General features: G+C 36.2%; 1 protein-coding gene across 4 annotated transcripts in view; it reads left to right on the top strand.

Moving 5' to 3' along the window:
* VPS35L (VPS35 endosomal protein sorting factor like) overlaps window positions 1-13239 on the top strand; it is a 112307-nt gene that overhangs the window by 8856 nt on the left and 90212 nt on the right. For all 4 annotated transcript variants that reach the window (XM_044660399.1, XM_044660391.1, XM_044660383.1 and 1 more), the window contains exons 4-8: window positions 3156-3278; window positions 4382-4406; window positions 6029-6105; window positions 8356-8484; window positions 12066-12150. In XM_044660399.1, coding sequence (XP_044516334.1) covers window positions 3156-3278; window positions 4382-4406; window positions 6029-6105; window positions 8356-8484; window positions 12066-12150 — 439 coding nt within the window. The remainder of the gene's footprint in view (window positions 1-3155; window positions 3279-4381; window positions 4407-6028; window positions 6106-8355; window positions 8485-12065; window positions 12151-13239) is intronic.

Raw genomic sequence — 13239 nt, 5'->3', positions numbered from 1 at the left:
GGCATTTCTCCATTTTTAGGAAATACTTTTATTTATTTTTTTTAAACCCTTACTTTCCATCTTAGAATCAATGCTATGTATTGGTTCCAAGGCAGAAAAGTGGTAAGGCCTAAGCAATGGGGGTTAAGTGACTTGCCCAGAGTCACATAGATTGGAAGTGTCTGAGGCCAGATTTGAACCTATGACCTCTTATCTCTGGACCTGGCTCTCTATCCACTGAGCCAGCTAGCTGCCCCCTGAGGAAATATTTTTATATGAAAAAAGTAATATGAAAAAAACCTTAACATTGTGGTTTCAAATCAGAGAAAGTGCTTTTATTAACCTTTAGGCACCATGTAAATGTCAATACACAAGTCGGCAAATAGTTATTAAATACCTACTAGATGCCAGGCGTTATGCTAAATCTGTAGATAAAAGAGAGGTAAAACACAGTCCCTCCCCTCAAGGAGCTCATATCAAATGAGAATGATAGTATGTGAATAGTGACAGATATACATGATATGGAGAAGGCAAATTGGAGAACATCTGAGAAAGAAGGCACGAAGCCTGGGAAAATCCTTTTATAGAAAGTGAGATTTGAGCTGAGACCTGAAGGAAATGGGGAAGCTAGGAGCTGGAGATGAAGAGGAGGAAGAACATTCTTAGCATGAAGCCAGCTAGTGAAAAGAAATATAGCGAGGAGATGGAGTGACCTGTTCAGGAACATCAAGGAGACTACTATTGCTGGACTGTGGAGTATAGGGAAACTCCTACAGTGTAAGAAGTTTGGAAAAGATAGGAAGGGGTCAGGCTATGAGAAGCTTTAAAAATCTGAGTATTTTCTTTTTAATGATTGTGTGAAGTAATTATTTAAGGGTTTGGGTCTTGAACACCCTAGTGACAGTACATAGGAGTCAGAAAGTCATGTGGCATCTGAAGGCTGTACTCCTGGCTTCCCCATCAGTGTGGGCATACCGATCGTCAATGTGCCAGAGCTAGTACAATGTCTTTGCAGAAGGAGGAGCAAAGGGAATTTAAAAAGTGAGCACAGGAAGGAGAAGGGCCTTTTTTTTTTCACTTCCACCTTTGAATGAATGGTCTTCCCTTTTTCTCTCTCACTCTCTCTCTCTTTACTAATAAATGCTTTATAAATCTGGTAATAAGCCTCCAGATCAATTTTTACTTAACAGGGGGCCACTGGAGTTTACTGGAGAGTGACATAGTCAGACCCACCTCTCAGGAAGATCGTTTTGGCGGCAGAATTGAGGATGGATTGAAGGGCAGAGAGACTGGAGTCAGTGAGACCAACCAGAAAACTATTGAAGTAGTACTGGTGTAAAGTGATGAAGGCTTGTGTCAGGGAAGCAGCTGTGTCAATGGAGAGAAAGGGATGAGTAGGAGAGGTGTTGTGAAGATAAAAAAAAAACAATTTTGGGGTTGGATTGGATAAGGGGGTAAATGAGAAGGAATTATTATCAATAAACCTACATTGTAAGCTTGAGTGATTGGGAAGATGGTGGCACCCTCAATAGTAATAGTGAAATTAAAGAGGGGAGAGTTTGGAGGAAAGATAACAAGTTTGGTTTTGGGACATGTCGAGTTTGAGATGTCTATGGGGCATCCAGCTGAAGTTGTCCAATAGATAGTTGGAGATGCAAGACAAAAGGCCAGCAAAGGTTAGAACTGGATAAACAAATCTGGGAATTATCTGTATAGAGATGATAATTGAATCTAGGGGAGCTGATGAGTTCATTAATCAAGATAGTATAGAAGAAAAAGAAATAGGAAGAGAAGGATATAGGAAGATAGCTAACAGGGATGGATAGATCAAGTGAGGCCTTTTTTAAGTATAGGAGAGAAATGGATATGTTTGTAGGAAGTAGCTAGGGGATAGGGAGACATGGAAGATTGGTTAGAGTAGGAATGATGAAGGGGACAATCTTCTGGAAAAAATAGGATGGAATGGATTAATTTGGGCACGTAGAGTGGGGTTAGCTTTGGCAAAGATAAATAAGGGCAACATCTTCACTTGAGGGAGGTGCAATAATGATATGAGATGAGAGAGAGGGTAATGGAGAATTCTCAATGAATGACCTTATTTTTTCAATTAAGTATGAATTGAGGTTCTTAGCTAATAGTATGGGAGAGAGGATGTTGTAAGAGGTTTGAGAAAGGTTGAAAAAGTTTGGAATAGCTGCTATCGTGAGTGGGATAGTGAATCACATTAGGGTGGTATAAAAAGATTGCTTTGCTGCAGTGGGGATTCAATTGAGATTATAAAATATAAATTTGTAGTGAACCTAGTTAACATGTTTTCACAATTTTTCTCCAACTCTGTACAGTGGCAGATGAATAGGAATATTCTTTATATTTTTAAAGCTAATCTGTTGAAAGTTACACAAGGGGGCAGCTAGGTGGCTCAGTGGATTGAGAGCCAGGCCCAGAGATGGGAGGCCCTGTGTTCAGATTTGGTCTCAGGCACTTCCTAGCTGTGTGACCCTGGGCAAAACACTTAACCTCCATTGCTTAGCCCTTATCACTCTTCTGCCTTGGAACCAATACGTAGTATTGATTCTAGGAAAGAAGGTAAGGTTTAAAAAAAAAAGAAAGATACACAGGACAACAATCAATAATAGGTTGTAAACCAATGAACATTTTTCTGTTATTCAGAGTAATCACTTAAAAAAAATTTTAATTTTCAGTTTTGAATTCTCTTCCTCCCTTCCTTACCTCCCTCCTATGTTGAGAAGGCAAGAAATACAATATCCATTATACATATGAAGTCATGCAAGACTTTTTCAGATTAGCCATATTAGAAACGCCAAAAAAAAAAAGACAAAAATAAAGGAAGTGGGTGTAAATATGCTTTACACTGCACCCAGAGTTCATTAAGCTCTCTCTGGAGATGGATAGTTTTTTTCCTCATGAGTCCTTTGGAATAGTCCTAGGTCATTATATTGATCAGAACAGTCTTTCAAGTTGATTATTATTCTAATATTGCTGTTATTGTGTACATTATTTTCCTAGTTCTGCTCATGTCTGTGTTAGCTCAGATAAGTCTAAGATAAGTTCTTTTGCACAAGGAATGAACTACCTCTTTGGTAGGACTTTTGAAAGATTTTTTTTGTTTTGAGTTTATCTGTTGCTTTTGAGTCCTTTTATACCTTTCCTCATAGGATAGCTCAAGAAAGAAACGAGATAGAGATGATAATTCCACAGTGGGACCTGATTTTGAACCTTGGTCATGCAAACGTGGCGATATCCTTGCCAGATACACAACAACAGAAAAACTCTCTATTGTAAGTTGCCTTGTCCTTTTTGTCTTGATGTAGTCTTGGGATTTAAGCCTTCTTTCTCTTTAGTTTGTTTGAGTTCCTCTAAGTTTGTTATGTCATTAGTGTTAGAGTTGTGGAGAAAAAGGATTGGTCAGGTCTTCTAGAACCTCGGTATCAAAAAGCTTTGGCAGAGTAAAGAACACACTTGTAATGTAGCATTTTCCCACTTATTTGTCCCTAACTTTACTCTTTTGGCAGTTAAATTTTTTTAAGAGTATTATTTCATTTAACTTTTGTTATATTAATATGAAATTAATATGCCAATATATTAGATAATTATGTTAGTATATTAGAACATAACTTAATGCAGTTAATATTACTTTTTTTAGACGTGTGATATTGCAACTACTTTTTTTAACCCTTACCTTCCAGTAGTCAATAAACATGTTTGTAAATACACTGTAGAAAGAGAGTTACAATGCAGATCAATTACAATTCAATTACAATCAGTTACAATTCCAGAATCCATTGTAAACATTACTTAGTAATATAGTAAAGATGAAATTTCAGTGAAACATCATCCAAGTCTGTCCTTTGTTCTTCAAAACTAACCAGCTGGGAAACTCTCTACCTACTTCCTTCCTCCCCAGATCCACTTCCATTACTAGGAAATAGGTCCCAAATGCTTGTATTGTGGAACTAAATATTAAAAATTAAAAAAAAAAAAGAAAATTGGAACGGAAAGTGCTTTTATAATGCATTATTGTTGTTAAAGGCCAGCTTTTTTTTGACATGGCATATCTTGAAATAAATATCAATTAAATATGAAAAAAAGGCAGACGAGGAATAAGGGCTGGGCAGTGGGGGTTAAGTGACTTGCCCAAGGTCACACAGCTTGAATTCAGGACCTTCTATCTCTAGGCAGGGCTCTCAATCCACTGAGCCACCTAACTGCTCCATAGAATTAGCTTTCTAATTGGTTTCAGTCTTTTGTGATTGTCTACTTAAGGATATTGTAAAGATGATACTTTGTCACTATGTGGCTTCAGACCTCCCTTCTGACTCAGATTCTACAGTTCCATAAATGTCTGATTTTCATTATAACAACTGATGTTATTTCTCTACAGAATCTGTTTATGGGATCTGAGAAAGGTAAGTTAGTTACTCATTTCTTGATTGATGCCCTATTCTGTTGGAGTGGGGATATTATTACAAAAGAAATAATCCTTATCCCCTAACTTGTATGCTTTCTTAATTTGTCAGATCATTATATGTATAGTAGACATTCATATGGTAATTATTTATTGAATGAATGAATGATTAGGTGCTTAATAAATGTTTGTTGTTGACATCAAATAATTTAAATAAAATTTCATTTTTGAAAAATAAACAAGTACTGCTTCCTCCCTTCCTTCTTACCTCTCCCTTTCTCCCTTCCTCCATTACCTTCTGTTTTAGAATCAATCCTCAGTATTGGTTCCAAGGCAGAAGACTGGTAAGGGCTAGGCACTTAGGGCTAAGTGACTTGCCCAGAGTCACACACAACTAGGAGATTTGTGAGACTAGATTTGAACTCAGGACCTCTAATCCCTAGACCTGGCTCTTTATTTACTGACCCACTTAGCTGTCACAACAAGCATTTGTTTTCATTCTCTTCCATGACTCTCAACCCTAGGCAAAAAGAAAGAAAATATAAGATGCTATTTAGTTCTAAATTATTTCATAGAATACCCATGCAGGAATAGCTCTCCAATTTACTTGTTTAAACCTGAAATTCTACCATGTAATTCAATTCTACAAGCATTTATTGGGCACCTATTGGTTGGATGACACATTGGTTGGCCTGAGGGATAGAAACATAGCCACTGACCTCAAGGGGAGAGGAAGGAGATTCTTTTTGGTTGAGACTTTGTTCCTTTTAAGAAATGCCAGTAACCCTTTTCTAATTGACCTTACTTATCGTTTGCCTCCTAGAGTCTGATAAACTTGTTAAGGCAGGTTCGATGAGACTACTGAACTCCTGAGTTGAGGGAGAGGTTGGGGGCTCTAGGAAAGAATAAAAAGGGGGGATGAGGCATTGAAGAGGAGTTCTGCCTTGGGCTGAGATGGCAGCCATATCACTTCTCACCATTTGGGGAAGGAAGCTGACAGACTAAAAGCCCCTAGATCTAGTATTGTTGGACTGAAGATGTTTGAAAGCCTGCTTCCTATTTTTAAGTAATACAACTGAATATACTTTGTCTCATGCAGAAGGAGCATAATAAGTTCTTGTTGAATGAATAAATCAATCAGTGAAATAATAGTTTCACTAGGGCAGCAATTTTTGTGTGCACTAAAAGGGGACATTTCAGTTTACTTTGATTCCTGGGAGTAACCCAATGTATAATTTGCATCACCATTTAGTTTGGCCTTTTCATATGAGTGAGCAAATGATGGAGTGCAATGTTATATAAATATTCAATTCAGTGAAAGTGTTTGAATGGAATGAAATCAGGTAGTAGTTGCTTATTCTGTTAGAGGCTACTCAGCGATGCTGTCACTGGTAGGTAGTAAATTCAAATTTTCCTCATGAAATATTGATTCCTTAGGTAAATTGCCTCCAGAGTCTTGATTTTTTTTTTTTTGTAAACAAACATTTAGAAATTTCAGTATCTTTACTCAGAATGCAGCAGACATTCTTCTGTTTTAGGCATGATCTTAGTAGGAAAAAATCCTAAATGATAAAAATTTATGAAATTCTTACTGTCCTAAAACATTGAACTCTGTATGTCTAGGCAAGACTGCAACCTCTTCATCTGCAGTGTCTGAGAAAGTCAGGACAAGGCTGGAGGAACTGGATGATCTGGAGGAGGTGAGCTGGTTCTAAAGGGCTGGCAATGAGAAGAGAAAAAGATTTTTGGTGATTCTTTCCAATGAAGAATATTTTTTGTTATTTATTTTTATTTTTTAAAGCCTTACCTTCCATCTTAGAATCAGTACTGTGTATTGGTTCCAAGGCAGAAGAGTGGAAAGGGCAAAGCAATGGGAGTTAAGTGATCTTGTCCATGGTCATATAGCTAGGAAGTGTCTGAGGCCAGATTTGAATCTAGGACTTTCTGTTTCTAGGCCTGACTCTCAATCCACTGAGCCATCTAGCTACCCCCTGTTTTTTGTTTTTGTTTTTTTTAATCCTTGCTTTCTGTCTTTGAATCCATACTAAGTATTGGTTCCAATGCAAAAGGGCTAAGCAATTGAGGTTAAATGCCTTCCCAAAGTCACACGACTAGGAAATGTGTAAGACCAAGTTTGAACCCAGAACCTCCCATCTTTAGGCCTGGCTCTCTCTCCACTGAGCCACCTTGCTGCCCCTCATCTTTTTGATTTCTTCTTGATCTCTGATCTGAGGAACTCTGTATAAAGTGGTCATGGATGCTGACCAGTAAAGGAGGGGCCAGAGCTACATTTAGAAGCTCCTGGGACCTCTAACTTGAGTATGCTCTGATGATGGTATACCTTTTTCTTTGTAATATATCTGGAAATGATACATCTGTCATTGGCAATGATATCAATGGCATCTATCACTTTGGCAATTAGGTGGAAGTTACTCTGGTTGAAGTCCTTCCATTTTCCATGGAAGTGACACACTCATTTATGTGGCCACATCTATAGTTACCATTATCCAAAACATGGCCTTTAGAGTAGAATGTAGTATCGTATTCTAATACAGAAATTAGAAGTCTAGTAGAGTACATTTAAGAGAATCTTCATATCATTTGTCTTAGTCAACTGACTTTAACTTAGTTTTTATACCTCAGGGCAGTTTGACTTTCAAGATTTACTGTGGAAACTTGACTTTTAGCAAGCTTATCTTCTGCGAATGTTTCCTCATCTGCAAAATGTGGATAATATTTGTAGAACCTAGCATACAGGGTTATCAGTGTTAAAAAAATTACAGAAATATTATTAATAATACTTTCCCAATATCAAGTAAAATGTATTTGTTCATGTTAACTTTCATTTGTTTTAATGTTCACAATTCATTAAATGGCAATAAAGTTCTGCACAAATATTTTAGTAACTTTCACATATAAGTTCTATCATAGATACAGGATCTAATAATTAATCTTACATTTTTTTCATGGAGTGAATCATCCTAAATCCACTTTTCTCTTAGTGGTTTGATTTTTTTTTATTGTGTATTGTTTCCCTTTGTTAATCATCTCTTTTACTTGCCTTTAAAACTGTATGTACAACATCTTTGTCACCTTACAATGTCATAGAAACTAAAGATAGACCCATGTGGAAGGAAGGCATTTTTTGTAGAGAATATACTCAAGGATTTCTGGCGTGGAATTCCTGTGTCTGATGACTCATACTAGCATATGGGCAGCAGGGTGTAGTGGAAAGAACCCTGTATTTGTACTTGAGTACCTAGTTTTAAGTCTTGGTGCCCCTGGGTAGTATGTAGTATAGTCTTAAGCAATTCTGTTTGCCCTTCTGACCACAGTCTCCTATCTTTGAAATTAAGAAGTTAGACTACATAGTCTCTAGTTTTTCTTGCATTGCTCAAGTTGAGATCAAGAAGGCAAGCAACATTTATTAGGTTCTTGCAGAAAGCTTCCAGATTACATGTTATTAGATAAATCCATTACTTTCTATTGCTTATTCAACAGCTTTGCTCTACTATGAGGTAGTAATTTCATTGCTAAATTATTTTAAACTGCCTGAATTTAATAGTAACTGTATTCTCACTGCTTAATAGAACCTGAGTGGCTAGTGAAGACTTTTGAAGTTTTTCTTATCTACCCCCATTGTTAGGAATGCCAACATCCTTTTCAATTTCAGGAACTTCCTACTCAAGGTTCATCTTCTGGTCTTGTGGTAGTATTATTATTTTGAGCACATGTTTTACTCACATAACCAGTGTAATTCAGCATGCTCTTTGAAGAAAACAGAAGCCATGTTGGTTAAGAATAAATGCTATTTAATGGGAAGGGAACATAGGAATGGAAAGAAAGAGAGGTTTAGAAACTGATGCTTAGCTTAGAACTGATGTTCTTTCTGTTGGATGGTTAAATTAGGTGTAATTCTTGGTTACATTTCCCCTATGATTTATTCACAGGGATCCCAAAGGGAGCTACTGAATTTGACTCAGCAGGATTATATGAACCGAATTGAAGAACTCAATCAGTCACTGAAGGATGCCTGGGCTTCAGACCAGAAAGTGAAGGCACTAAAAATTGTTATCCAGGTCAGGATTATGATTCTTAAAGTCTTGTGTGAAAATGATAAAAATAAAAAATTACCAAAAAGACTAATAGGGCTAACGGAGACTTTAAAATATATCCATTCCTCTCTCCATTGTTAGTAAGAAAACCTTTTGCCAGATGTATGTCTCCTTATTAATAATGACTTCTTTTTCCTTTGAAAAAAGAGAGTGAAGTCACCTAGTTAATAAACTACTCCTAAGGTATAATTGGGCACTTCAGGGACATTAACTCATTAAAACTACCTAGACACCATCTAAAAGTTAATGCTTCTACAGTACCTAGGGAGAATCTCACTTATCTATTACAAAGTGTATTATTGGGTGAGGAGGAAAAAAAAAAAGACAGTAAATAAGTACAAGTCTTGGGATGAAAATAGTTTGGAAGGAGATAGATGTTAACTTGTACTGGCAAGAAAATAGCAATGCTAGAGCTCCTGGCATCATTCTCTTTGTTTTTTTAACCAACAAAGTAATGCCCAGATCATTATCTAATCAGTTCATCTTCCAACATGGAATTAATAAATTCAAAGTTAGAATGAAATAATGTATAGAAAGGAATAAGTCACTGGGACATTTTCTATTCTCTGTAGACGAGTCCATTCTTTAATAGCTCTCTTCATTGTATTTTTTCCTTTGAAATTGAATTGCACCTTTCAAAATGACCTATGTAGATCAACTAATAAAGAATGCATGACAAGCCCTGTCTGGATAATAGGTTTTTCAATACATAGTTCATTTATTTATTTATTTGCATAAGGATATTTCCTCAGTTGTCTTATAAACCACTGCATTCTGTCTCCCTCATGTTTATATGAAAAGTATGGGTTGAATAGTCAGTAATTTTGATTCTCTACCCTACCAACTTATCTTTTTTCTGTGAGACCAGATTGGCTTTGTTGGATATTTATAGCCAAAAGTCATATATCCCAGGCAAAATTAATCAGTAAATATTTGTTAAACACCTGCCAGACCCTGTATATTAAAAGAGTCAAAAGATAGTCCCTGCCCTCAAAGAGCTTACAATCTAATGGGGGAGACAACATGCAAACAAGTATATAGAGAGTAGGCTATATGCAGGATAAGTAGGAAGTAATTAACAAAGGGAAAGTAATTAAGAGGGATTGGGGAAGAATTAATTTTATTTAGGACTTAAAGCCAGGGAAGGCAGTAATTGGTTTAGAGGAGGGAGAGGGTTTCAGGCATGAGGAACAGCCAGAAACAATGCCTGGAACTGAGAGATGGAGTATCTTGTTCAGGGAACAGCCAGGAACCCAGTGTTGCAGGATCCAGGAGTACACGTCAGAGAGTAAGGTGTAAGAAGCCTGGAAATTTGGGAGGATGGTAGATTATGAAAACCTTGAAACCCAAACAGAGTTTTTGTATTGGTTCCTGGTTGCAATAGAGAATCAGTGGAGTTTTTTTAGGGGGTGGGAGTGAGTCTGGACCTGCGCTTTAGGAAAAATCACTTTTGTTACAGAATGAAATTTTGTGGTATGCTCTACATTTGAATGTTACTGAAATTTTGCTTCAAGTTTTGGAATATAGATTTTGATTTGAATTGAAAGAAATGTTTGCATTACATATAATCTAATTTAAAAAACCCAACAAAACAATAACATTCAACACACTAATTGATTCCTAGTCATGAATGGACCTAGGAATGATACTATCTTGGCAAAGCATCTGTTGTGATTTATACTAGTATGAGTCATTTAAGTGATGTTATTTTTACAAATATGCCATAAAGGACTTCCAGAGTGACATTTTTATTTTTTACTGTCAGCTTTCACCATTATCAGTACCTCAGTAGTGGTAACATTTATTTTCTTACTTGTTTCTTTTGAGAGGAGGTTTAATAGAGTCTGATATTCTTTGTTTTAGATATTTGAAATCTCATTAAGATGAATCTTTGGATCCTACTGAATATTTTTGGGGGGTCCCAGGACATGTGTACAAACCACAACTTATATCCATCCGTTCAAAGACTGTTATTATTTTACAAAGTAAATATTGTTGAAGGAAGATCATCTCATTCCAAAGACATGTGATGTGAGTTGCTTGCTGTGTAGTTTAGGTGAAGAAATATCTGTATCAGCAAGTATTTCTCCAAAATATTTTTATTGGCAAGAATTCTCCATAGATTTAAGTTCTGCTTCTGTTCTAAAACTGTGATTTCCTAAGCTTCATTTTGGGGAGATTTTATTTCATCTCTTTTTTTCCCCCAATAAAAGAACAACATGGAAGCTTTTATTAGCTAAACATCTGTTTAATAAGAGGCCATACTTCACCCTTCATTTATTTTAAGTGTTTCCTTCTTTAGCTGAAGATATAATCAAGACAGAATGCTGGTTATGTTCTCTTAGGCTTTAGTACTCTTTTTGGAGATTTGATTTTTTTAGTAACACGTACACAATAGATCTGAAGGTTTTTAGAGGTAAGCTTTAAAACAGAATCAGGCCAGGAAAAACCATGGCAGAGCACTTATTTTTACCATCCCCAGCTTTGGACCATTTTCAGCAAGTTAGTAAACATTTATTAAGCACTTACTATGTGGCGAGCATTGTGCTAAACTCAGGAGATATAAAGACAAAAACCTTTTCTGTCCTCAAGGAGTTAACATTCTAATGAGTGAGATAACATGTGTATGCATAATATATATCTATATCTAAGTACATATAGAGGTATATACAAAGTTAGATGGAAGGTAATCTGAGAATATGCTTTCTACAGGCAAACTAGGAAAGGCCCTTTTCAGAAGGTGAGATTTGAACCTAAGCTAGTTGGAAATGGGCAAAGCTAAGACCAGGGCTTATGGTTCTCCTCCTTAACCTCTCAGCAATGTGTGTTGTTTTGTTTAAAAAACTTTTCCCTTCCTGCCTAGACATTGACTCTACTCCATCCTCAGTCCTGCTGTAGGCAACTTAGAACTTTCATTCCACTCTGACCCTTAGGCCTGCTCCCTCCTGTCCCATAGTACTGGGCCTCCTCTCCAGATGCCTTACCCTGCCCTGCAGAACAGATACTTTAGTTTGCCCTAAAGATTCTTGGGCCTTACCGTCTGTGCTGCATGAACCATCCTATCCCAGGTGTTGTCTCTCTTGATTAGAGTAGGATCTCCTTGAGAGTAGGAACTGCCTTGTTTTTCTTTTTCTTTTTTATTTTAAACCCTTACCTTCCAACTTAGAATCAATATTGTGTATTAGTTCTAAAGCAGAAGAGCAGTAAGGGCTAGGCAGTGGGGGTTAAGTGACTTGCTCAGGGTCACACAGCTGGGAAATGTCTGAGATCAGATTTGAACCTAGGACCTTCCATCTCTAGGCCTGTCTCCCTATCCACTGAACCATCTCGCTGCACTCTGCCTTGTTTTTCTAATTTCATCCTTATCACTCAACAAAGTGCTTGACCCTTAAAAGATATGTAATCTTTTTTCATTCACTTATTTTAAAGAAGGCATTGAAGGATTTTGGGATCTCTTACCTAAATGGTTGTGATGTTTCCCAATATTGAAGAATTCTAAGCCAGACTCTTTATAATGGATGTTATTATTTTTTTTTCTTTCCTAGTGTTCTAAACTTCTTTCCGACACATCAGTAATCCAGTTCTACCCAAGCAAATTTGTCCTCATCACTGATATACTTGATACATTTGGTAAGTGCTGGCAAGACCTAGGGAATGTTTTTTCATCATATTATAGGTGAAGTAAATTTGAATCTCATCAGAGAAATTTAAAAGGTTTAAATGAATCACTGCTCAGGAAAACCTGTCTATGATGTTTTTTACCTTCTAACAAATACATACTTTTAATAGAATATTGGTATGTTACAACTCACTGTCTGATTTCATTTTTAGAAACATTTTAAAGCAATGATTTATATAGGCCACCTCAGATACATAGTAAAGTAGTCTGCTCACAAAAATCTCGTTTCTATTGCTTGTTCCATTTTGCATTTCATTTAGAGTCCTCTTTCCCCAGATTATTCTCCATTGTTCCTATCCTTTACTTTTACCTTCTGCAAACCTGATTTTTAGAGAGTAGAGGGCTTGACTTAGTGCCTGGCATTTTAATAAATATTTCATATTTCAAAAGTGCCACTTGATTAATTGTGTATATAACTGTGAAGAAAAGAAAAATGGAGTTGGGGAGTGATCAGAAAACTTTAGAGTTTATTATGTTATTACCTTTAGAGATAAAAGTCTACAGATGGAGAACTAAGGAAAAGCGTCTTTTCTTTCTTTTTCTTTTTGCTGGATGGGACATTTTAAATTAAGTATAGACTTTAATTAGTTAGAATGTTTTGCTTTAATAATTCTCCATTTGAATGGAAGAAAATCATGTAATTTCTAAGCCTTGTTTTTTTCAGTGGTAAGATGAGGATAATATTGGTACTATTTACCTTGTAGGGTTGGTGAAATGAAGAAGCTGTGTAAACTGTTAAGTGCTATGTCAGTGTAATTGGTTTTTGTTTTTATTACTTCTTCATTGAGAGTAGAGACATGTCTTATTTATTTTTAGATCTTGCCTGGCACTTTGTACCCCTAAAATAGACCCTGGCCTCTATGAACTTTTTATACAACTTTATTGACTATGTTGTTTCCAGCACTATATAACTTAGACTTATAGCTTAAATTCTGATGTTATTTTCTGGAAGGATATCATAATTGACCTTTTTTTTTTTTTTTTTTTTTAACATTTATTAATATTCATTTTTAACGTGGTTACATGATTCATGCTCCCCT

This window comes from Gracilinanus agilis, chromosome 1, assembly GCF_016433145.1.
Source record: "Gracilinanus agilis isolate LMUSP501 chromosome 1, AgileGrace, whole genome shotgun sequence".
Lineage (NCBI taxonomy): Eukaryota > Metazoa > Chordata > Mammalia > Didelphimorphia > Didelphidae > Gracilinanus > Gracilinanus agilis.
The sequence above is the reverse complement of the archived record's forward strand: the minus strand, read 5'-3'. Positions and strand labels throughout refer to the sequence as shown.